The sequence below is a fragment of the Budorcas taxicolor genome, chromosome 1 (genome assembly GCF_023091745.1).
Source record: "Budorcas taxicolor isolate Tak-1 chromosome 1, Takin1.1, whole genome shotgun sequence".
Classification (NCBI taxonomy): domain Eukaryota; kingdom Metazoa; phylum Chordata; class Mammalia; order Artiodactyla; family Bovidae; genus Budorcas; species Budorcas taxicolor.
Genome location: NC_068910.1, coordinates 37,035,666 through 37,058,535, shown reverse-complemented (window position 1 = coordinate 37,058,535; position 22,870 = coordinate 37,035,666). Strand labels below are relative to the sequence as shown.

Below are 22,870 nucleotides of genomic sequence, written 5' to 3'. Positions count from 1 at the left end.
ATTTTCTTTTTCAGTCATGAGTAATCCGCAATGGAAAATTAAGGTAATAACAAGGAGGGCAGATATCAAACTTTACCCAGAAAGACCACAAATGGAGTTTATCAGTCTTGTCAACACAAACTGTCGTGGAATCCTAATAAATATCACTATTAAGCTTCCAGACTACTGAACTCTATGTGCAGTTAGATTCCCCTTTCAGTCATCATTAGTCCTTTCAGTAGACACTGCAAGTTGCCTACACAGCATTTCTCCATATTCTCCCTTATTCAAAATTATGATTTTTTTAGGGCCATCCCGCATCTGTATAAAATACTTGAGTTTTCTCTTTTGCCACTGGGGTGATCAATGAAATATACATACAAGTCCTTGGGCAAAGCAAACTTTCCATAATACAAAGGCAATTTACAATGGAGAGACATCTGACATTTGTCCTGGCCTCTTCTCATTTCTACCTTGGAGCATTGCAAACTTGGTGCCTTAGCCATGCCCCGCCCCGTTCCCCGCCCCCCAGCCCCCGCCACCCACGCATTAGAAACTTCAGAGAAGAATCAGAGAAAGGGCTTGAGTCCTGGTAGATACGCCTAAGTAGTGCCAACTTTACACTATATAACTTTGGAAGTCTTGTGTGTGTGAGGATAGCACAAATGTAAGTCCACGGAAGCCAGTGTTAGCTTTGTTTTCAGAGACCTGCAATCAAATGCATTCCTAACTGATCTAGTCATTATGTGTGCTCACAACATCACCCTGGTTCTGTGGTTAAGGAACTTTGGTTCTGGGTCTGATCCCTTCACAGACACACAGTGAGATGAAATGAAGCAAGGCTGTCCTTTAATACAACCAAGTTGGCAGCAGTGCTGGCGATTTACCTACATGGTTTTATCAAGCAACAGGATTCTGATTTTGATTGACTCAGGTGTCTTTCCCCTTGTGCCAGGTAGACAGCAGCAGGATGGATCATTTGCACAATCTGATATTTTCTTATTCTAATTGTGGGAGGTACTGCCAACGATGCTTCCTCCACACAGAGGGACTTTGGGAATCTCTACAAATGACACTGTCCCCCAAGCTGATGCTCACGGGAGAACAATCAGCAAGCAAAATAGCAGCCAGTGAAGCATGCACATTTGGGTGCACTTAGTTACCTCCAGAATGGGCTGGTGGGCCACACAGCAGCACCATCCCCTGACCTTGGCGGACTGACACAGTGCTTCTTGTTCTTGGCTTAAAGTTTTCAAGATCTGTTGGAAGAAATAAAGCAAAAGAGGTTTAAAATTTAACGCATTATGAGAAGGTAACATTACTTCAAAAAGAAGGTAAGAGTCTTTACAGCACCCAGATCAGGGGAATTCAACTTAAACTTTTTCTGTGTTATTGTCTCATCCACCTAGATTTTATAGATTTTATAGCTAGACTGTAAGGTAGCCACTTGGCATATGTCCTTTTTTAGATAAAAACAGTTAACATCAAATAAATTTATAAATTCAGTTCCTTAGTAACACTAGCTGCATCTTAAGTGCTCAGGGGCTACACACAGTCAGTGTTTCCACACTGGACAGTAGACAGACAGAATGTGTACATCACTGCTGAAAGTTTCACCAGTACATGTTTGCCTGCAGCAAATATTTTTTTCTTTCATCTTTTCAAACATAAATCCTCTCAACAACAATTGTTTTAAGTGCTATTTCTTTACTTTTCTTTTTTTGGTCTAAAATATTTCATGTAGTAACCTGTTTCTGGATTTGAGGATTATTCTAAGCTAAGTCTATTCTGTAGGGCTATAAGCCCTGTATCCATGCAGATCAAACTTCAGTCATATGTATTGACTGTTTCCTCCATGCAGGCTATTTTGGCAAGTATTTTATGGTGATTACCTCAAGTGATCCTAACAATAAGAACATGAGTTAAGTACGATTAATGTTTCCATTTTACAGACTAGAAAAGAGAGGCACTAACATTTTTTAAAGGGTAGGTATAACATCAGGAAGTAATGGAGCTAGGAAATAAATCTGGATAGCCTTCCTGGAGTTAAAAGTGGGATGTTTCCGTACTCAGGCTTGGTTTTAGAGATTAAAATCCCATGGAAGGAGGAGCCTGGTAGGCTGCAGTCCATGGGGTCGTGAAGGCTCAGACACGACTGAGCGACTTCACTTTCACTTTTCACTTTCATGCATTGGAGAAGGCAATGGCAACCCACTCCAGTGTTCTTGCCTGGAGACTCCCACGGACGGGAGCCTGGTGGGCTGCCGTCTATGGGGTCACACAGAGTCGGACACGACTGAAGTGACTTAGCAGCAGCAGCACAATGTTAAAGTAATTTATGCACATACATGTCTTAATTACCAGCTTCTTCTGGTATTAGGCAAATTTTATGCTCATACTTTTTTTTTTTTTATCAGTTAAGTGTATAAAAATCTGGTTGCCAGCTCAGGACACAGATGATATGAGAAGATCGCTTCTGTCCTGTAAGGACTCCAGAGTTTAGTGGGCAGGCCTAACAGATGACATCTAACTGTGGGAACCCAAGACTGCTGAACTTGAGGTGTGCAGAGGGCCACCTGGAGAACAGACATGTACTTAGCGCAAAACAAAACATGACCACAATTTAAGTTACATTTCTCTACCATCTGACCCACTAAGGAAGCCCAAATTTATGCTACATTTCTCATGTAATAAAATTATTTTTATTAGGTGAGGCTAGAACATGATTTTGTTTTCTTTTCATTAAAAGAATGGTTTGAGAAGCCTTCAAAATCAAACTCCAGATTAAAAGAAAAAAAAACTTCATTATGGCATTCATACTGTAAACCATTATCCCTAAAAGTGGCACTGAATCATCTAAATTATTGCTTCTGCATACAGGTTCTTAAAATAAGTCATCTATGTTTTTGCACAGACGTCTTGTCCAATCTCCAGAGTTGCATGAAAAATTAAGAGCTGATGGGTAACAAAGAACAAATCTTATCCAGGCAAAATCCACCTTGATTCTAACTAGAGGAAGAACATTAAGAAATGGGAGGGAAAGAAAATAAAAAATATATGTGGCGATTTTTTAAAAACTGTTTTTGTGAAGTGAAAGTAGCTCAGTCAAGTCTGACTCTTTACATGGACTCTATACAGTCCATGGAATTCTCTTGGCCAGAATACTGGAGTGGGTAGCCTTTCCCTTCTCCAGGGGATCTTCCCACCCTGAGGATGGAACCCAGATCTCCCACACTGAGGGAGATTCTTTACCAGCTGAGCCACAAGGGAAGCTCTTAAACTGTTCTTATTGAGCTTAAAAGGAATTCCCTTGTAGCTAAAACTGGATTCGTATTTCTTTGTTTATAGTTTATGAATCCATGAAGTTCCACAGGATTTGGACAGTTAGAAAAATCATGTTAATCTGGTATTTGAGAAAATATTTAGATAAGATTCTTAGTAGTTAACTGAAATAGATTCCAGATGGTAAATACAATGAATGGAAAGATTGCATTTGGTCAGATCTGAGTTTGAAAATCACGTCTGCCATGTAGTATGCAAGGTTTAATTTTCTCATAAATAACATGAGAGTAAATGTGATTTATTTTAGAATAAGAATGATGGGGCAAGATTAAATGAGTATTAATCATACTTGAAAAGCACAAAGCCTTTCATGCTCCAAGTCTGGGGCTTACTATTTATTTGCTCTGTCCACTTCAGAATACTGTAATCCAGTGGTGAATCATATCTCAATTATTCCATTAAGAAAGGGTTTTGGAACAATCCTGGTAGACCAGTGGTTAAGAATCTGCCTGCCAATGTAGGGGGCATGGGTTTGATTCTTGGTCCAGGAAGATTCCTCATGCCATGGAGCAACAAATCCTGAACACCACAACTACTGAGCCTGTGCTCTAGAGTCCATATTCCACAAGAAACCACTGTAATGAGAGGCTGATGAAATGCAATGAGCCCCTGCTCACCGCAGCTAGAGAAAGCCAGGGCACAGCAATGAAGACCCAGTACAGCAAAAAGTAAATACATACTTGTCTAAAACAGGGTTTTGAATAACAAATGCACTCCAGTGAGAGTTGAAGAGGCTACTCAAAGTCCACCATATTTATGCACATGTTTAAGAAAATGCTGCTTGTTCATTATTGCTCTGTTCACTTATAACTATCCATTTAGATCCTAATTGCTAGCAGCATGATAATTTTCCAAATTAAAGAACTATGTGAATATGCAGTTTTTTGAAACTTGGACACGGGCAGGCCTTTCCCAGAAATATTCTCATATATTTTATCTGAGCGTCATTTTATCTACAAAGACTTGGTACTAGATAATGTTCACAGCAACAAGCATTCTAAGTTAGTTAGAATACTTTATAATGTTCTATCACCATGACTGTAACACTAATAGCAATGATTGCATCTACTTGCAAAAATGTATTGAGGTCTGCTAAGAACTTTTCCCCCAGATCTCATTTAATTCCACTATAGATTTAATTCCCAATTAGCAGGTGCTATAACTGTAGTTCAGAGAAGTTTAGAACCTTCTTTACACACTGAGAAAGTGTCCAGAAGAATACAAACTCATCTTCCTCTCTCCAAAGCCATTGCTACCAAGTACCAGACTCGATCACTTCCCAACTTCCTCCCTGACTTAGTGAAGCCAGTGAGAATGAGCATTCAAACTAGTTACCTGGTATCCTAGGGACAAAAAAAAATTCGATGGAATGTATGAATTTTTGCTCCTCAGGGAGTATGTAAAAAAATCCATATTTCAATGCACGACACAATGAGTTGGTACATTTGATTTCCAATTTCTATTCCTTTGCTTTTCCTTGTGGATGAGCACTTGATGAGGGGATTTTAAACATCAGGTGCAGAGGATGAAGTGGAACAGGAGAAAACAATCAGAAACCACTGTATTAAAAGGTAGGATTGCTACACAGTAAAGGAGGTAGCTGAACAATGACACTTGGGTAATAGACCTTTTAGCTCTGTGCCACTAGTTACTAAAGATATGGTTGACTAAATGATGTATACATGTGACAAAGAATTAATATTCATGTACCATGGTTTCTGAAAATCAGAATTTTTTCCAGCTTTGAATATGGTTCTTTGACAAGTGAATTATAGACCTTAAAAAAAAAAAAAAAGAGTGGCCATACATTTAGATGTTGATTTCACTCATCACTATTTTATATAAATTTTTTCTAGAAATCAAGGCTAAATATGCATAATTTCACGGCATCTGTGTTTTCCTATTATATTTTTTTTCTGTGAAAACAGTTGTCTTTTATTCTCCTGTAGAATATAATATTAGCACTTTATTTTTACATGAGGTTTTAAAAAATATGCCATTATAGTACTTGAAATGTGTAGCTCATTGATAGCATAGAGGAAGTGCTTTAACAGCTAAATTCCTTGAGGAGTAAACATGTACAAAGGTCTTGTAGCTGCAACATGAGATAAATAATAAAAGCCTTAATATTTGAAAACATTTAGAATTCAGGCTGCAAAGTAAATCAGAGAGTGAGGGGGAAGTATCTCCAGATACTTACTGTCTGGAGAGTTATTTAACGTTTAGAGCAGGACATGAAGTAGTATGTATAAAACAAAACCAAACGACAAAAACAAAAAACACTGGACGGGACTAAAGAAAGCAAAATCAAGGATCCAAGGTATTTTTTGAGAAATAGTAACAACAAATAAGGAAGAGTAACTTTTAAAAGACATCATTAAGGGGCTGCCTATCACAGATATGAACAGAAAAACTTAAAGCCATCCACAGGGTAGGACCACCCACAGAAGAGCGTAAGTTTAGTTTTAAAATGACCAGGAAAGGTTAATGAGATAGTAACATACATCATGGTTTGTCAAGAATCCACAGAGGAGCAGAAGAAAAGTAAAGTGGAAAAATGGTACAGTGAATCATGCAAGTAATGTACATAATTTTAATGCATATATCATTTACAAGTTAAAAAAATATATACCAGTGCACTTTTTTTCCTGACTTGGGTAGACCTGGATTCTATTAAATCTCACTAAGTGGCCTCAGAACAAGAAATTGTCAGTACCAGTTGTTTTCGTACTATTATTATTAATAATAATTATATTATTATTATAATTATTGCTTCTTCCAAGTTTCAAAGAAGCAATCAATAAAAAGAATCAATGTCAGCTTGGGAAAATGGTCAAGGGATACATTTGTTTTGAATATAATTCCCATAATGATGACTGTGCCATTTATTTCAAAATGAAGTATTTGGGGGGTATAACTTTAAAAACCAGTTGTCATGTAGCATATTTAAAATTGTGTCTTGACTCTGTCATTTGCTCCTTGAATGTTTTACATGCGTGGATGCACATCTGCATGGCTCCTGGATGACAGGAACTAAGACTGATAATAAGTCAAACTTTACAGAAACCTTATGAATTGCAAAGTCCCATTTTTGACATCCTTTCCACACAAAAAGAAGGAAGAAACCATTAGTGAGACTGGCATGGTTGACCTGGTCTACCTGTGAGAGTGTATTTAGCAAGAGGAAGAGTTACTGCATGGTTTAACACACTGACTCTGGAGTCAGGAGCATAGACGCAGCTCTTTCAACTCTTCAGCTATATGATGCGGGTGAATTAACTTCAGTTTCTTCGTTTTGAATATCAGGACAATCATTCCTATCTCATAGCACTCTTTAGAGACTAAGGTTATGAATGTAAAGCACTTAACACAATAATTGGCCAACAGTCAGTGGTCTATGGATGTTTGCACCAGCACTCTCATTTCTCAGCATCACAGGAAAGTCCACAGAAAGGGACACAGGGGTAACCGAGTGACCCCACCTTTCACCAGATAAAGTAGCAGTGGAGTAGTAGGTCAATCGCACTGCGCAAAATAAGCTAAGATTTAAAATACCTCTTCTTTGGCTGGTCTGTTTTCAACTCTAGACTGGGGCTGAAGTGAGCCAGACACCTTATCTTTTCAAGTACATGGATTATATTCTTCATGTGACTTACAATGAAGATATACTCACATACACTGAATTCAGATAATTTTCCTTAAAGAACTTCTTATGATGATACGTTCTGAGACAGCTAGTGTTATCTTTTCATGCTAAGTAAGTTTGGAAATACTATTTTCCAAACACTAAAAACTAATGTCTGTGTACCTTTTTAAAGGTACAAAATATTGTTATTTTAAAACAGAAATACAAGATGACACATTATGCTATTTGCTGGCCATATAAATTTACTCATTGAGCTTAAAATTTTAGGAGTTTACATTGCACACCAGTTGAAAAGAGGATGGATGAAAATGGAACTTGAATATAGATAGATAGACAGACAGATAGATATGCTTGTCAGTATCTTGTTTTTCCTGATGTCAGTAATTTTTCTATTTGTTCAGCCAATCTTCAGCAAATATTTTTTGAGTTCCTCTTTTGCTCCAAGTATTGGTGTCAGCCATTTTCTCTCTCCAACAACTAAATAAAACAGTAAAAAATATGTATAATATATGCTGAAGATTTGATATTAAATAACCTAATTTGTTGGCAGCTTAAAGTAATGGACCAAGATCTGATTCTGGGTAGTGGTTTGACATTGAGAAGAAAAGCAAATCTCTTTCTGAGAGACTTTTGTATAGATAACAAAGAACCTTATTAATATTCCTAAGTTAATTTACACTCATTTTACAAATGTCTCAGCCATAGAAATAGCTCACGACGGTCCTTTCATAGCCTAAGGCTACTGCTATGGACATCACTATGAAAATCCTTAGAGCACTTGTTTCAAAGTTAAAAATGAAAACTAGAGGGTGCTCTCTCAGGGGCTGATTCCAACCCTCACAATGTACTCCCTCCAAATATATGAATTTTATTCTCACTCTCATTAGCCATAGCAGATGAAAGTCTATAATTTAGGGATTACTTTGGGATTATAGAAATGCCATCTTAGAACCAGAAATGACTGCAAATGTATTACCTTGCTATTAGTCACTTACAGTGAAGAATTAATTAATTCATTAAGATTGCTTCCTCTTAAATAAATAAGAGCAGTACAGATTCTTTGAATATGAGTTTTGATTGACCATAAAAGAAACAAAGAAAATGTAATCTAAGAAATACTGGAGAAGGCAAAGGAGGGCTGAGAAACCTCAAAGAAGGATTAAAGACAAAAATACTCTTAAATTTGATTTTCTTCATAGGTGCTTTTTACTGAAATAGTTACGTAGCAACAAAACTGTCTATAAACAATACTAGTTTCTCACTCAATATTATCTATTTTATTTTTTGTAGAAGAGCTGGAAAGGAAAATGGGAACAAATACAGGATAGGAAAGATTTGTGCCGTTTGGGAAAGACAAATTTGTCTGGGATCAGCAATTCTGCATTTAGCAGGAGGTTATTCTCCTCTTTCTCTTCTTGCAACACATCATCACAGCACATTTTACCTTCCAGTAACTAAACCTAGGCAAGACCTTAAAATAGCATAATCAATGTTATGTGTTAAGGAGGTTTCTGTGGGCTGATCTGGAAATTGATACAACTTGTAAATATTAACTCTTTAGGAAGAAATGTAAGTCCAATTTCAACTAGCTTATGTAAAGAGCACAATTTCTCATTTGCTGTTTAGTCATTCATTAAAACCTGACAACATTTCTATGAGGGAAATATTATTACTCATCCACTTTATACTAATAAATAAAACCCACATGGAAGATTACAGTTCTAGTATAAGGAAGAGTATGGATTAGAACCCAGGTTTTCTTTGACCCACAAGTTCTCTATTCCATATTGAATTAAACATCAGGAATGAAACCAACATTTCCTGATATTACAACTGACTATTTGAGACTTAACTTTTTCACCCCTCTGCTATTATTTTCTTGACTTTACAAGAAAATAAAGGTTGTTTTGCTGCCCCTTTTTCTGTAAGTATGTGGCTATCCTGATAGCTATTTTTATTTCTTACTTTGGAGTTTTTCTTTCCTCATTTCTTTGACACGTTCTATTTTATCAAGATTCCCATGCTATTTAAGAAGCCTAAGAACAACCCAATTTAAGCTGCTTGAGTTTCCCTGCGTCTTCCATACAAGTACGCACCTACCTACCGCGTGAGGTTGCTGTGGTGAGTACAACCTGGCATCGTAAGTACTGTTGTTCTCCTTCAGAGACAGGTGCCCTAAAACACAAGCTATTATTATAGCATTTTTCTCTACAGGAGCTCATCTCTTTTTCGCGTATCATCCTGACTCAGGAGTGTTAATGGTTAGGCAGCTGGATTCTCTATCTTTGGTTTCATACTTACACAACACAAAGAGAAACAAAAATTTCCAGAACAGCATCTGGCCTAGTAAATTTCAGAACAAAACACAGACTCTTTACTGAGCTCTACAATGACCCTTAGGGATCTGGTCCCTATCCAGACCCCCAGTTTCAGGCTCTGCTATGCTCCCCCTTACTTATTTATATGGTAACAACCATGTTTTGCTTTCTGTTCTTCAAACATCTTAAGGCTAATCCTGTTTCAGGACCTTTGAACTTGGTGCTACTGTCTTGGATGCTCTCTACCCATCTTTTGGCTTATCATGCTCATTCTCCAGGACTCAACTCAAACGTCACCTCCTCAGAGGAGCCTTCCCTGACTGTTTTATGACATAGCCCTCCAACCCAGTTCCACTCTCTATCACATCACCTATTTATTCTGTCTTTCATAGTAATCATCACCAGCATCTGCAATTACTTTGTTCATTAATATACTATTTGGTTTACAGTCCCGCCTACCCCTCCTCTCCTGCCCCCCCCCCCACAAAAAATAATAAGGCTCAATAGTGGCAGGAGTCTTTACCGTCTTTATCAGGCTACATGCTATATGCACAGTGCCTAAAGTATCTCTGACACATATGGGGTACTTAGTATTTGTCGAGCACCATTCTCTATCATGTTTCACACACTGAGGTGGTATGCAGGAGATGTGCTGGAGTAGGGTGAATCTTCTCGTATTTGTCCACATGACACACTATCTTTCAGCATCCTGGCTATGGAAGGACCTTTGTGTGCTTAATGACCAGGGATGTTCTAAAGGTAACTTTGAGAAAAGGTCTTTAATCAATGGCACCAGGCCACCTACTCTGCCTTAAAATGAAAGCCTAGAGACACCCTAAGATAGGAATACAATCAGCATATGAAACAAATGCACTGCTTGACCAAAAATAAGAAACATCCTCTCACCCACTGACACCTGCCCCAAGGAATACTTGAGATGAGGAAAATATGAAAGGACATTATACAAATCGCATGGGCCTGTTGGTCTTTGTAATCAGGACTATTATTAGCCAGTTGGGGATATATCCTACAATTATCTGTTCTTCATCTAGTGTGATAGTGCTTTCACTTGACAGACTTATCATTACAGTTTCTTTTTTTTTTATCGTTACAGTTTTGGCATAAAGAAACATGAGAACCTCCATTTTGAACTTATACTTTATGGGCTTTTACTCTCCCCTCTGAAAATTAAAATTAGCAAGTTGTAATTCACTGTCCCAGTCTTCCTAATAAACGAGCAACCCTAGAGGGCAAGTCAGATATGCCCAAGTAACAGAATAAATATTCTCAGCAGAAATGCGGAAAAGGCACTGTATCAAGAGGCCATCATAAAGTCACTAATCTACAGAAAAAACCTTGGGGGTGAACTAGATGAAGATATACAGGCCACTGGTCATGATAAAAATCCAGAGACCACAGTTCTACCAGCCACACTATCCATCATGAAGAACCTCACTTTAAAGTGAAGAGAAATGGCTTCATCTCTGATTTCTTCATTCCATTTATTTTCTTTTACTAAGTTTTCAGAGGTACAAGCCTGAGCAATGAGCTGGCTACCAAATTTGCCTAGCACTTTATGGCAGTGGATAATAATCTCTGAAGGAAGAGAGGTAGTTTCTCCCGGCTGGGTCATAAACAAAACTAGGAAGACGCTCATATCATTAAACTGTCTCTTGAATGTATGCTCACTTGCTCAGTCATGTCCAACTCTTGTGATCCCATGGGCTTAGCCTGGCAGGCTCCTCTGTCCATGGGACTTCCTAGGCAAGAATATTAGAATGGGTTGCCATTTCCTTTTGCAGGGGATCTTCCTGATCTAGAGATCGAGCCTGCATCTCTGGTGTCCCCTGCATCAGCAGGCAGATTCTTTATCACTGAGCCATCCGGGAAGTCCAAATTGTATGTTGCTGCTGCTGCTGCTAAGTCGCTTCAGTTGTGTCCGACTCTGTGCGACCCCAGAGATGGCAGCTCACCAGGCTCTCTTGTCCCTGGGATTCTCCAGGCAAGAACACTGGAGTGGGTTGCCATTGCCTTCTCCAATGCATGAAAGTGAAAACTGAAAGTGAAGTCACTCAGTTGTGTCCAACTCTTCGCGACCCCATAGACTGCAGCCTATCAGGCTCCTCTGCCCATGGGATTTTCTTAATCCTATCCAAAAAATAGACATTTTCCCCAAGCAGCCTGGGAGGAACTTACTTTATTAACTTTAAAGGGCGAGGTAAACTTTATCAGTACTTCCTGATACCCGTGCTCTGCAGAAAGTTTTGCTTTCAAAACAAATAGAAGACTCCTCACTATACACTCCGTTTTGGACTTCTGAACTAATTAAATAGGGATTGGTGACTCATAAAGAAAATGCCAGTCATGCTTAAATTCACTGTTCCTAAGAAACTGGACATGCTTTGTTCAGTTCAGTTTAGTTGCTCAGTCGCGTCCAACTCTGCGACCCCATGAACTGCAGCATGCCAGGCCTCCCTGAGTTCAACTCCCGGAGTCCACCCAAACCCAGTTCCATCGAGTTGGTGATGCCATCTAACCATCTCATCCTCTGTCATCCCCTTCTTCTCCTGCCCTCAATCCCTCCCAGCATCAGGGTCTTTTCAAATGAGTCAGCTCTTCGCATCAGGTGGCCAAAGTATTGGAGTTTCAGCTTCAACATCAGTCCTTCCAATGAACACCCAGGACTGATCTCCTTTAGGATGGACTGGTTGGATCTCCTTGCAGTCCAAGGGACTCTCAAGAGTCTTCTTCAACACCACAGTTCAAAAGCATCAATTCTTTGGTGCTCAGCTATACAATTATTTGGGGAAAAATCAAAGTTTTTGTAAGTAACAGCTTTGTTTAATCACTGGTTCTTACAGGGCCATTTCTTTTCTATTTTCCTTCCCCTTCTCTGAGTATAAAACATTTCTTGGGATACTGGATGCTGAATACTGCTTAAAAATGTTTAAGGGCATAAAAAATGCTGTATATAGATGAAATTCCCAGATGAAGAGCAGCTGTTATTTATGTTGAATTTAAGTTGCTTCAGCAACTCCAACCATATATTTTTATCTCATTTAATTACAGTTTTGAAAATAAAACCATCATCAAATACACATGCAAGCCATGTGTTTATTCATCATCTATTTAGACTATGCTATGGGGCTGTTTCACCATTCTCTTCACAGAGAGTAATTAGAGATAAAGCTTCACTGTGATAAACCTGCCAGTTTTTGGAAATGTCATCACTCAAGTCCCTTTGCTTTTAAATACACCCTGGGAACTGATAACAGATTCATTCAACACCTACACTAGGCCTCTGACGAGTGTCTATTACACGTCAGCCATGGTTTTGGGCACTGGGGTTACACCATTGAAAAACAAAACAAATCTGTCTCCTCAGAGCAGGTAAAGTGTGGGACTTTCCTGGTGGTCCAGTGGTTAAGTATGTGCCTTGCACTGCTGGAGACATAGGTTCAATCCCTGGCTGGGGAACTAAGATCCCACACTCTGCAGGGCAGCTAAGCCTGTGCGCCATAATGAAAAGATCATGCGTGCCACAACTAGAAACCAACACAGCCAAATAATAAATGTGGTTTTTTTTTCTTTTCTTAAAGGGGATAAAGTAGGTGAAAGGACCATAAACAAAAAAAGAATAAATCATGCAGAGCATCCTTGAAGGTGATAAGTGCTGTAAAAATAAGTTAGGGAAACAGGATCAGGAAGTGGCAATGAAAACTATAAAAGAGGAAGATAATAGAAAAGCAGGATCTTGCTACTTCCCATCCTGCTTCTAAATGTGGAGAAATAAATCACTGCCCCTCTGCCGACTCAGCTTTTGGCCCCCACTGAGGCTGCAGAGAACTGCTCAATGAAGTGCCAAGCTGTCCTGATTTAGTTTTGTACTTTCTTATTTCTAACTGAAGTTGAAGCTGCCCTAGTTCAGGTAACACCTGAGGAAACTAGTAAATAAGTATTTTCATCTTCCATCTAAAAGTTTCAAAGAGTGCTTGGCAAAAACAAAAACAAACTTCTAGATAACTAAAGAAGTGGGAGAAACACCTGAGCAGGCATGCTAAATATACACTGATTTCCTAAGGGAAGACAATTATCCAACAAGTATTGTGATAATTTATGCTCTGCTTTAGATGTAGTTACTCTTTTCTGCCTCAGAAATCCTACAAAGTCAGAGAATTTCAGAGGTGGGGAGATCTTCATGTTTGTCTTAGTCTGTTCGAGTTGCTATAACAAATATGCCACAGATGAGGTGCCCTAAACAACAGTTATTTCTCACAGTTCTTAACACTGAGATGTGTAGGCAGATCTGGGGTCTAGTGAGAAACTGCTTCCAGGTTTGCAGATGCCCATCCACTCACTGTGTCTTCACGTGGTAGAAAGCAGAGAGAGAGAGAAAGCTCTCCACATCTCTTCTTATAAGGGCACTGATCCATTTATGAGAACACCACCCTCATGACCTAACTACCTCCCAAAGGCTCCACCTCCTTATAATATCACTTGGTGGGTTAAAATTTCAACATATGGATTTGGGGAGGAGATATGAAATATTCAGCCCATAGCACCTTTCTTTCTTAAATCTGAACTCCCTCCTTGCCCCTCCCTTCTTTTCTTCTTGTCTTGTCTGGTGGGTGTTGTGGAGAATACTATGGTGAATCAGTCATTCCTGACCTCAAGAAGATTAGAGTAGATAGGAATATAAAGCACACTATTACAAGGTACAAAGGGAAAAGTCAATGCTGTAGACTGATAGAAATAAAGCATTATGGGAGTTGGTAAGAAGTATTTTACTGGGGTGATTCATCCAGTCACCACTGCATTTGCAAGGGTGATGGACCCAGGTGTATGGATCTTGGGTCTGGGTTTTAATTTAGCTCAATGCCTATGACCTGCGCTTTCCATCTCTGTCTCAGCCCTACTGATTCTCCCCACTTTCTCTCTACAGGTCAAAGCTCACAGACAGCACACAGCACTGCCTCACTCTACTGCAATGTGCAACTGGATTCTTGTAAGAACTGTAATATTAAGTGTGTTCAGGCTGGTTACTCAAACCCATCAAACCTAGACTCTGTCAACCACTGACACTACTAGTGCTCTGCTTTTCACAAGAGACAAGCTCATTATGCAGCTCGGGCCTTATCTTCAGAGTCATAGTCTGCCATCTTTCCATCTTAAGAGTGTCACTCCTGAGGTCATTTTCTAGTTGAATGCCTCTGGGTGTGTCTCTGCCTCACAACTTTAAGGCAAGTTTTCAGAAGATTTCAGCATCATTCACATTGTTATTTGCAAGAAATCCTACCACTGTTCTACAGCCTCAGTCTCACGTGGCACTTGGATTTCCACAGACTTCTTTAAAGACTGTAGATGAAGCTGTAGTTATAAGGATGCTGCGCAGCATTCAGCTCTGTCAACTCTTTGCGACCCCATGGACTGCAGTACACCAGGCTTCCCTGTCCATCACTAGCTCCTGGAGCTTGCTCAAATTCATGTTCATTGAGCTCGTGATGCCATCGGGTGCTGCACAGCCTAACACGTGATAAACCCATTTTTAAACGTCCCGGAAGCATGTGTGCGTGTGTGTAGTTGAGTGAGCTAGTGAAGGTATTACAGATTGCTGCTGAGGCAACCTGGGACTTCAGTCTTGACGCAGTGCTCACATCCTTCTTTCTCAGTTGGAAGTGTGGTACTAATTTAGAGATGTCTCTGGATTGCAGTAATAATCACAGTAATGACAGCTAAGGTTTACTGTGTGCTCTCTATGTACCAGGCACTATTTTAAGTACTTTTCAGGTATGAACTCATATAATCCTTTCAACAAGACCCATGAAAAAGGTACTACTGTAGTCCTTTTTATCTATGAGGAAATTGAGGTACAGAAAATGAAATCATTCATTCATGTTCCCACTGGTAGTAAATAATAAGGCCAGAACTCTAACCTAGGTTTGCCTGGTTCCAGACCCTGATGTTTTTCTTTATTTAAATTTTTTTTTTTTTTGCATGACATGTAAAGCTCATAAAAGTTCATGTACAGTGAATTATGCAGAGCCTAAAGAATAATAAACTGAACACCTGTGAACCTAACACCAAGATTTACAGATGAAACACTGCCAGGAACTTTGAAGTCCCCTGTGTCTTCGTCTGTGATTATTGCTCCACTACTGATTTCATCATTCTGAAATATTCTTATGCTTTTGTCATATATATATATATATACACACACACATATTCCTAAACAATCTATTGTTTAGCCTTGAATATAACATGCATTTTATAAAAAATGGAATTGTATTAATACTAGGAATGCCTCTGAGACTTAGTATTTTTGTTTAACATTATTCCTCTGAGAGGCAATCTCAATGACATAGCTACAGTTCCTTCATCTCATTTAATACTTTCTTGTATGAATTTACCACAGTATATATATCCTTTTCACTGTCTACAGATAGTTCTTTTTTCTACTAATTTACTATTATAAACTAAATTGCTATGAACACATGTTTCCTGGGAATATTTTCAAGAACTTCTCTGATCTAGAGAATATTTATCCAGGAGTATAGTAAAAGAAAAGTTTAGATTTACTAGTTCATAAGAGGTTTATATAATCTGTTTTCTAAAGTGGTTGGGGCAAGTTTTAATATCTTGTCAGCCTGAATGAGACTCCCTGCTGTTTCTCACTAACACCTACTATTTTAACTTTTGTCAATCTGTACCTAAATGGCAATTCATTATTTCTAATTCACACTTTCTTCAGTTACTAATAAAGCTGTTTTTTCATGTTTACAGGCCCACTCACATTTCATCATTCTTAAAAATGCCAATTACTGTCATCCACTTAGTCATCTAGTGGATTTGTACCTTATTCTGACCGATTCATTGCAGTTCTTTACATATTGGGAACCTTGTGTTTGTCAGTTATATTTTTACAATTATCTCTCTGCTCTATGACTTCCTTCCTTGACTCTGTTTCTAGTGCTTTTTGATGAATGGGAGTCTTCTGAATGTATCAATCTTTTCTTTATTGTGAACATTCTTAGTTTCTTACCTAAGAAACTATCGTTATTGTTCAGTTGCTAAATCATGTCCAAATCTGTGAGACCCCATGAACTGCAGCATACCAGTCTTTCCTGTCCTTCACTATCTTCCTGAGTTTGCTCAAATTCATGTCCATTGACTCAGTGATGCCATCTAATTATCTCATCCTCTGTCGCCCCCTTCACTTCTTGCTCTCAATCTTTCCCAGCATCAGGGTCTTTACCAATGAGTTAGCTCTTTGCATCAGATGGCCAAAATACTGAAGCTTCAGCATCAGTCCTTCCAATGAATATTTAAGGTTCATTTCCTTTACGACTGACTGGTTTGATCTCCTTGCTGTCCAAGGGACTCTCAAGAGTCTTCTCCAGCACCACAATTGGAAAGCATCAATTCTTTGGCACTCGGCCTTCTTTATGGTCCAGCTCTCACATCCATACATGATTATTGAAAATACCATAGCTTTGACTAGACGGGCCTTTGTTGGCAAAGTCATGTTTCTGTTTTTTAATACACTCGTTTTGCCATAGCTGTCCTTCCAAGGAGTAAGCATCTTTTAACTGTGTGGCTGTAGTCACTATCCACATTGATTTTAGAGTCCAGGAAAATGAAATTTTACATTTCCCTCATTTTCCCCATCTACTTGCCATAAGAAACTGTACTTTATCTGAAAGTCATAAAGACTATGACTTTAGTCTCTGTTGTTTTGGTTTTTAAAATGGTTAAAGTTTTGTTATTTTCATTTAAGTTCTTGCACTCAATCATAGCACAACACTATCAGGTGTTATGCTCAACACTATCAATAAGCAGTTCTCAGCACTGATGGAATTATGTTCTATACCACTGCTGCAAACATTGATTTAGTGAGTATTGAACCATTGTTCTAAGGGGAAATACAGGGTTAGGTTTCTGAGAGTCTTTGGTCTCAACAGTTTCAACAACTATTCAATACATAACCTTATTTATGTGTGTTTATATTCAAATGCACCTTTTAAAATACAGAACGTTTATTTATTAACACCAACAGCTCTATAACTCATGCGGGAATAAAGCTTACCCAACACAGGTATTTTCTCTGTAAGACACAGCTCAGCTTCTCTGTAAGACACAGCTCAGCCTTCTCGTGCTTAGGAACACTAGACAGCACTGAAGTGCTATATCACGGGCTATTTCAAATAGCAAAATTACCAATGAAGAGCACAAAAATGCTAAAAAGCACAACACTAAACAGACTGCCAAAAGAACCCTGTTTATAGTATGAGAGTTGAACCAAGAAGGCAAAAAATCACACCTCGTTAAACCTCAACAGGAAAAAGTGTTTGTAGGATGACGCAAGTATTTTCTGGTCTGTACATGTGCATAAATGACAAGGAGAGTGCTGGGAGTATTGATTTTTGGGGTTACAGATAAATTTTGCAGATCATCAATATGGATAGTGACATCTAGTTCAGGGCTGGATAGTTGTAAGTGAAAGTGTTAGTCATTGAGTCCTGTCCAACTCTTCACAATTCCATGGACTGTTGCCCACCAGGCTCCTCTGTCCATGGGATTCTACAGGCAAGAATACTGGAGTAGGTAGCCATTCCCTTCTCCAGGGTATCTTCCCGACCCAGGGATCAAACCCAGGTCTTGCACATTGCAGGCAGATTCTTTACCATCTGAACCACCAAGGATACCTCTTAGGTATTCGATGAATATAATAGTTAAATACTTAATATCTTACACAGAGTTTAGATATGGGCAATATAAGAAATTTTATTCTCTTAGGCTATGTTTCAGATAAAATAAATAATGATGATAAAGATGGCGCTGGTGATGATAATAATAATAATAATGATAGCAAAAATTAAGCAATGATGACAAAGATAACATTAAAACTATGAGATATTACAATACTACCTGGGAAGCAATAATAAAAGTAGCAGCAACTAAACCAATGATGATGCTTCCTCACACTTTTATAGCACTCTGAAAAAATTATTTTATTTTTGTTGAGCTTTCCTGAATTTGGGACCACCTTAATTATGAAAGGCATCTGAAATCATATATCCAGAGGAATATAGTCCTTCACAATGGACTTCCTGGGATGTGCATATTTTTCTTGTCCATTTTTTTAAAAACTGTGGTACAATATATGTAACATAAAACTTCCCTTCTTAAAGATTTTTAGTATATAGCTCAGTGATATTAAATACATTCACAGTGTTGTACAACCACTATCACCATCTATCTACAGAGCTCTTTTCACCTTGTTACGCTTAAGTTTTATACCCATTAAACAATAACTGCCTGCTTCATCCTCCACCTAGACTATGGCAACTAACATTCTACTTTTCGTCTCTATAAATCTGTGTAGTATTTATTTTTAACAAGTAAGTAAAAAAAGACTTTTATTCACAAAAACTATTTGATCATTAAAGCATCTCTCTGATGTAGTCAAAAGATGGCATTATTAACTGCACTGTATAGAAGACATTTGAAATTCTTGCTCAAAGTTAAGCCTCTAATAAGTAAACGACACAGTTGTTTCCATATCTTGGCTACTGTGACCAATGCTGCAATGAATATGGGAGTATAGACATCTCTTTGAGATCCTTTGTTCATTTAAGTATCTTTCAACAGCTTCAAGGATAAAGAAGATATGAAACATATACATAAATGTATATTATACTTATATAAAATAGACAATGGAAGGACTGATGCTGAAGCTGAAGCTCCAACACTTTGACCACCTGATGTGAAGAGCAGATTCACTGAAAAGATCCCGATGCTGGGAAGGACAGAAGGCAGCAGAGGGGGATGACAGAGGATGAGCTGGTTAGATGCCATCATTGACTCAATGGACATGAGTTTGAGAAAACTCCAGGAGACAGTGAAGGGCAGGAAAGCCTGGCATGCTGCAGTCTATGGGGTTGCAAAGAATCGGACGTGACTTGGTGAATGAACAACATGAGAAAAAAAGGAAACCCTGATATTTGTGACAAAATGGATGGACCTTGGAGCATCATGCTAAGTGGAGTAAGTCAAACAGAGAAAGACAAATACTGGTATAGCATCACTTATTTGTGGGATCTAAAAAAGCCAAATTCATAGAAAGAGTAGAATAGAGTTGACCAGGGGCTGGGAGGTGGGGGAAATAGGGACATGCTGGTCAATATTTGGATACATGCATCAAAATACTTCTGGAGAAATATTCACACTATGTATCAAAAGCTTTAAAAATGTTAACCAATTGATTCCAGTTCTAAAAATTGTCTTAAGGAAAAATCTAATTCATACCTAAAGACTTATGTTCAAGGATATTCTTCATACCATTACAACAATAGCAAGTTGTAAACAAACCATAAGTTCTACATAGTGAGTTATATAAATAAACACTTTCATTCACTGGATGGAATTCTATAAACTATGAAAAAATAAAAAAATTCAAAGAAGTAAAAAAAGTATACAAACTTCCAGTTATAAGATGGCTTAGTTCTGAGGATCTAGTGTACAGCATGGTGTCTTGTACGTGGCATACTGGACTATGGTGACTATAATTAACAGTACTATATTATATTCTTGAAAGTTTTTGAGATCTTAAATGTTGTCACTATAGAAATAAATGTAATTATGTGATATGACTGATGTGATAGAAATATTAGTGAACCATATGGTAGCAATCATTTTGCAACATATAAGTGAATCACATCAACCTGTGGTACACTTTAAACTTACACGATGTTATATATCAGTTACATCTCAATAAAGCTGGAAAAAAAATCAGTAAATTATCTGAAACTAGAATCCAAAACACTTTGAGGGGAGACTCAGCAAGATCCCTGAGGGTAATGATAATGTCTCGAATGTTAGGTTCCAAAAATTTATCTGTGTTCTGATGGTGTAGACATGCAATGAAATACTGTACTTAACTACGGTGATGATGACAGCAGTGTTGCATTGGATTAAAGGATAGAACCTTGGTATTTTAAAATAGGGACCCACTGTTTTCAATGCTCTGTTTTCCTCCCCTGAAGAAAGTCTTCATTATTTTACCAAAATTCATTAGAAGGAAGAAAAAACTATCTGAAGAAAGTGACATACTGTGTCTAGAGTGATATATTAGGCTATGAAGAGTCAACAATCCGGTTCAACTGTGTTATTAATATTGCTCCTCCTGATTAGTGTTAATTGGAATATTTTAATTGGTGCAATGTTTTACCGCTTTCACAGCCTGAGTGAGCTGAAGTGAAGAGAACCATTTTTTAATAATGAAAACTAACAAAAACTACCCTGATCTTACTCAGTTCTACATGAACATATTGTGACAAATAGCACACACTTGCTGTACTAGAAAACAGGATGAAAATCATGTTCATTTGCTTTATTCTTTTAACATATGTTAATAGAGGAGGGCATGGCAACCCACTCCAGCATTCTTGCCCAGAGAATCCCATGCACAGAGGAGCCTGGCAGGCTACAACGTATAGGGTCACAAAGAGTTGGACACGACTGAAGTGACTTAGTACACACACACTACATTGCTTAATACAGTCCTTGGGACACAGAAATGAAGAAATTAGACAAATATTCCTGTGCCTGTAGAATTTACATCTAAACGAGGTGAAGCTGGATGATAATAAACATAATACATTTTAAATTATAGAGTAAAAATAAATAAATAAATAAATTATAGAGTAGTGTGGCATTGAAACATGGATACTATCATGTAAAAAACGAATTGCCAGTCTATGTTCTATACAGGATACAGGATGCTTGGGGCTGGTGCACGGGGATGATCCAAAGAGATGATATGGAGTGGGAGGTGGGAGCGGGGTTCAGGATTGGGAACTCATGTATACCCGTGGCTGATTCATGTCAGTGTATGGCAAAACCAATATAGTATTGTAAAGCAAAATAAAGTAAAAATTAAAAAATAAAAAAAAATTATAGAGTAGGTTAGAAAGTAATGATGTAGTGGGAGAAAGAAAACAAAACAAAACAAATACAACACGGTAAGAGGGACTGGTAGAGCTGGGATGATGGAGGAAGGCTGGAATGTTTAATGGGCCCAGGGTGACTTGAACAAGACAATGATGATATTGGAACAAAGAGTTTCAATTTTGATAATTAACAGTGAGGTATTTAATCAGGTGGTATTTAGGGGAAATCATTCCAGCTAAAAGAAAAGGCTCTCAAAGGAAGGATACTGAGCATGTTTTACGGACTTTAGGGAGCCAGCCTGGCTGGAGTGAAATAAGTGAGGGAAGGAGCAGTCAGGAGATGGAGTCAGGACTATACTGAGGGTGGATGACCTTGTGGGGTCGTGTAGATGCCTGTAAGCTCCTTGGGTCCTATTCTGAGTGAAACTGGAAGCCACAGCAGGTGTCTGAGAAGACTGACCTGGTTTGACTTATGGTTTTGTGGTTATTCAACTCGATTCTATTCAACCAGGATGACTGCCTATTATACCCCTGCTGGAGTGCTAAGAAATGAAAGACGTAAAGATAAATTAAGATGACACTGCTGCCCTTGAAGAGTCCCTCATCTTGTAGGGAAATGTGGACCATCACCTGATTCAAAACGGACGATGACAAGAGCTTTAGCAGATGTGTGAACCAAGTGCCGCGGGATTACAGAGGAGAAGGCAAATTACTGTTCCTGCAGGAAAAAATATAATAACACAGTATATAACATTCAGTCTTGAGCCGGAAAAAAAGCTAAGATTTCACGAGGAGGAAAAATTAAGATTTCAAAAGGAGAAAAAGGAAGAAAGAGAATGCTGGGGTAAAGGACAGCTTGCACAAAGATCAAGAGGCATTAAAGCATTCAGTGTGGTCACTGATGGCAGTGAGGCATCAGCACAAAAATAAGAGGCAAGATGCTAGAAAGGTAGGTAAAGGTCAGAGTACAGACACTGTTATCACCCTGGAATTGTATTTTGTTTCCCACAGAGTAATCTGATAAAACAGAGACACTTTAAAAATGGTTTGTGGTTAGTTGCAAAAGGTAAAAATGTATATTGATTTCTTAGAGATTTACTGTTCACAGTGCCGAAAAAAATCCAAAGTAAAGGGATTTAAAAAAAATTTTTACTCAATCCATTATTTCCTAAATTTATTTGAGTCCTGTACACTTTGGAGGTGTCTTTATTAGCATCTGATAGTATAGGAGTTCAGCATTTTGGGAAACAGCCCCACAAACAATAAGGGATAGAGTAGGAATTTGAGTGTGTGGTGCAGGGGTTGTTGTGGACAACTTGATAGTTATCAGGATTTTGAAAAGTTAACTCCAGGAATGGTTTGAACTCTTAAGGATGAATACTTAGGGGGTATTGCAACAGAATAGGATGAAGCTAAAAATAAATGCAAAGGTATTTGCCATCCTTCATTTAATCTCTTCCAGAGAACTTTAAAGAACACAATCTTATATGAGAACTTAAGCAATTAACATTTCTTCTGATAAGTCTTAGAGAAAGAAGCTGAAACACAATGGAAACTGGTAATACTTATTCATCTTTATTCAGAACACTGGTACTAGCCTAAATTAGATTTCATTGAATTAATGTAGCAATGAGAAA

The 22,870-nt window shown here is 38.2% G+C and overlaps 1 protein-coding gene across 1 annotated transcript in view; it reads right to left on the bottom strand.

The window, feature by feature from the left end:
* CNTN4 (contactin 4) overlaps positions 1-22,870 on the bottom strand; it is a 406,008-nt gene that overhangs the window by 274,571 nt on the left and 108,567 nt on the right. Inside the window, exon 5 of the mRNA XM_052644373.1 lies at positions 1,143-1,238. Within this exon, the coding sequence (XP_052500333.1) occupies positions 1,143-1,238 (96 nt within the window). The remainder of the gene's footprint in view (positions 1-1,142; positions 1,239-22,870) is intronic.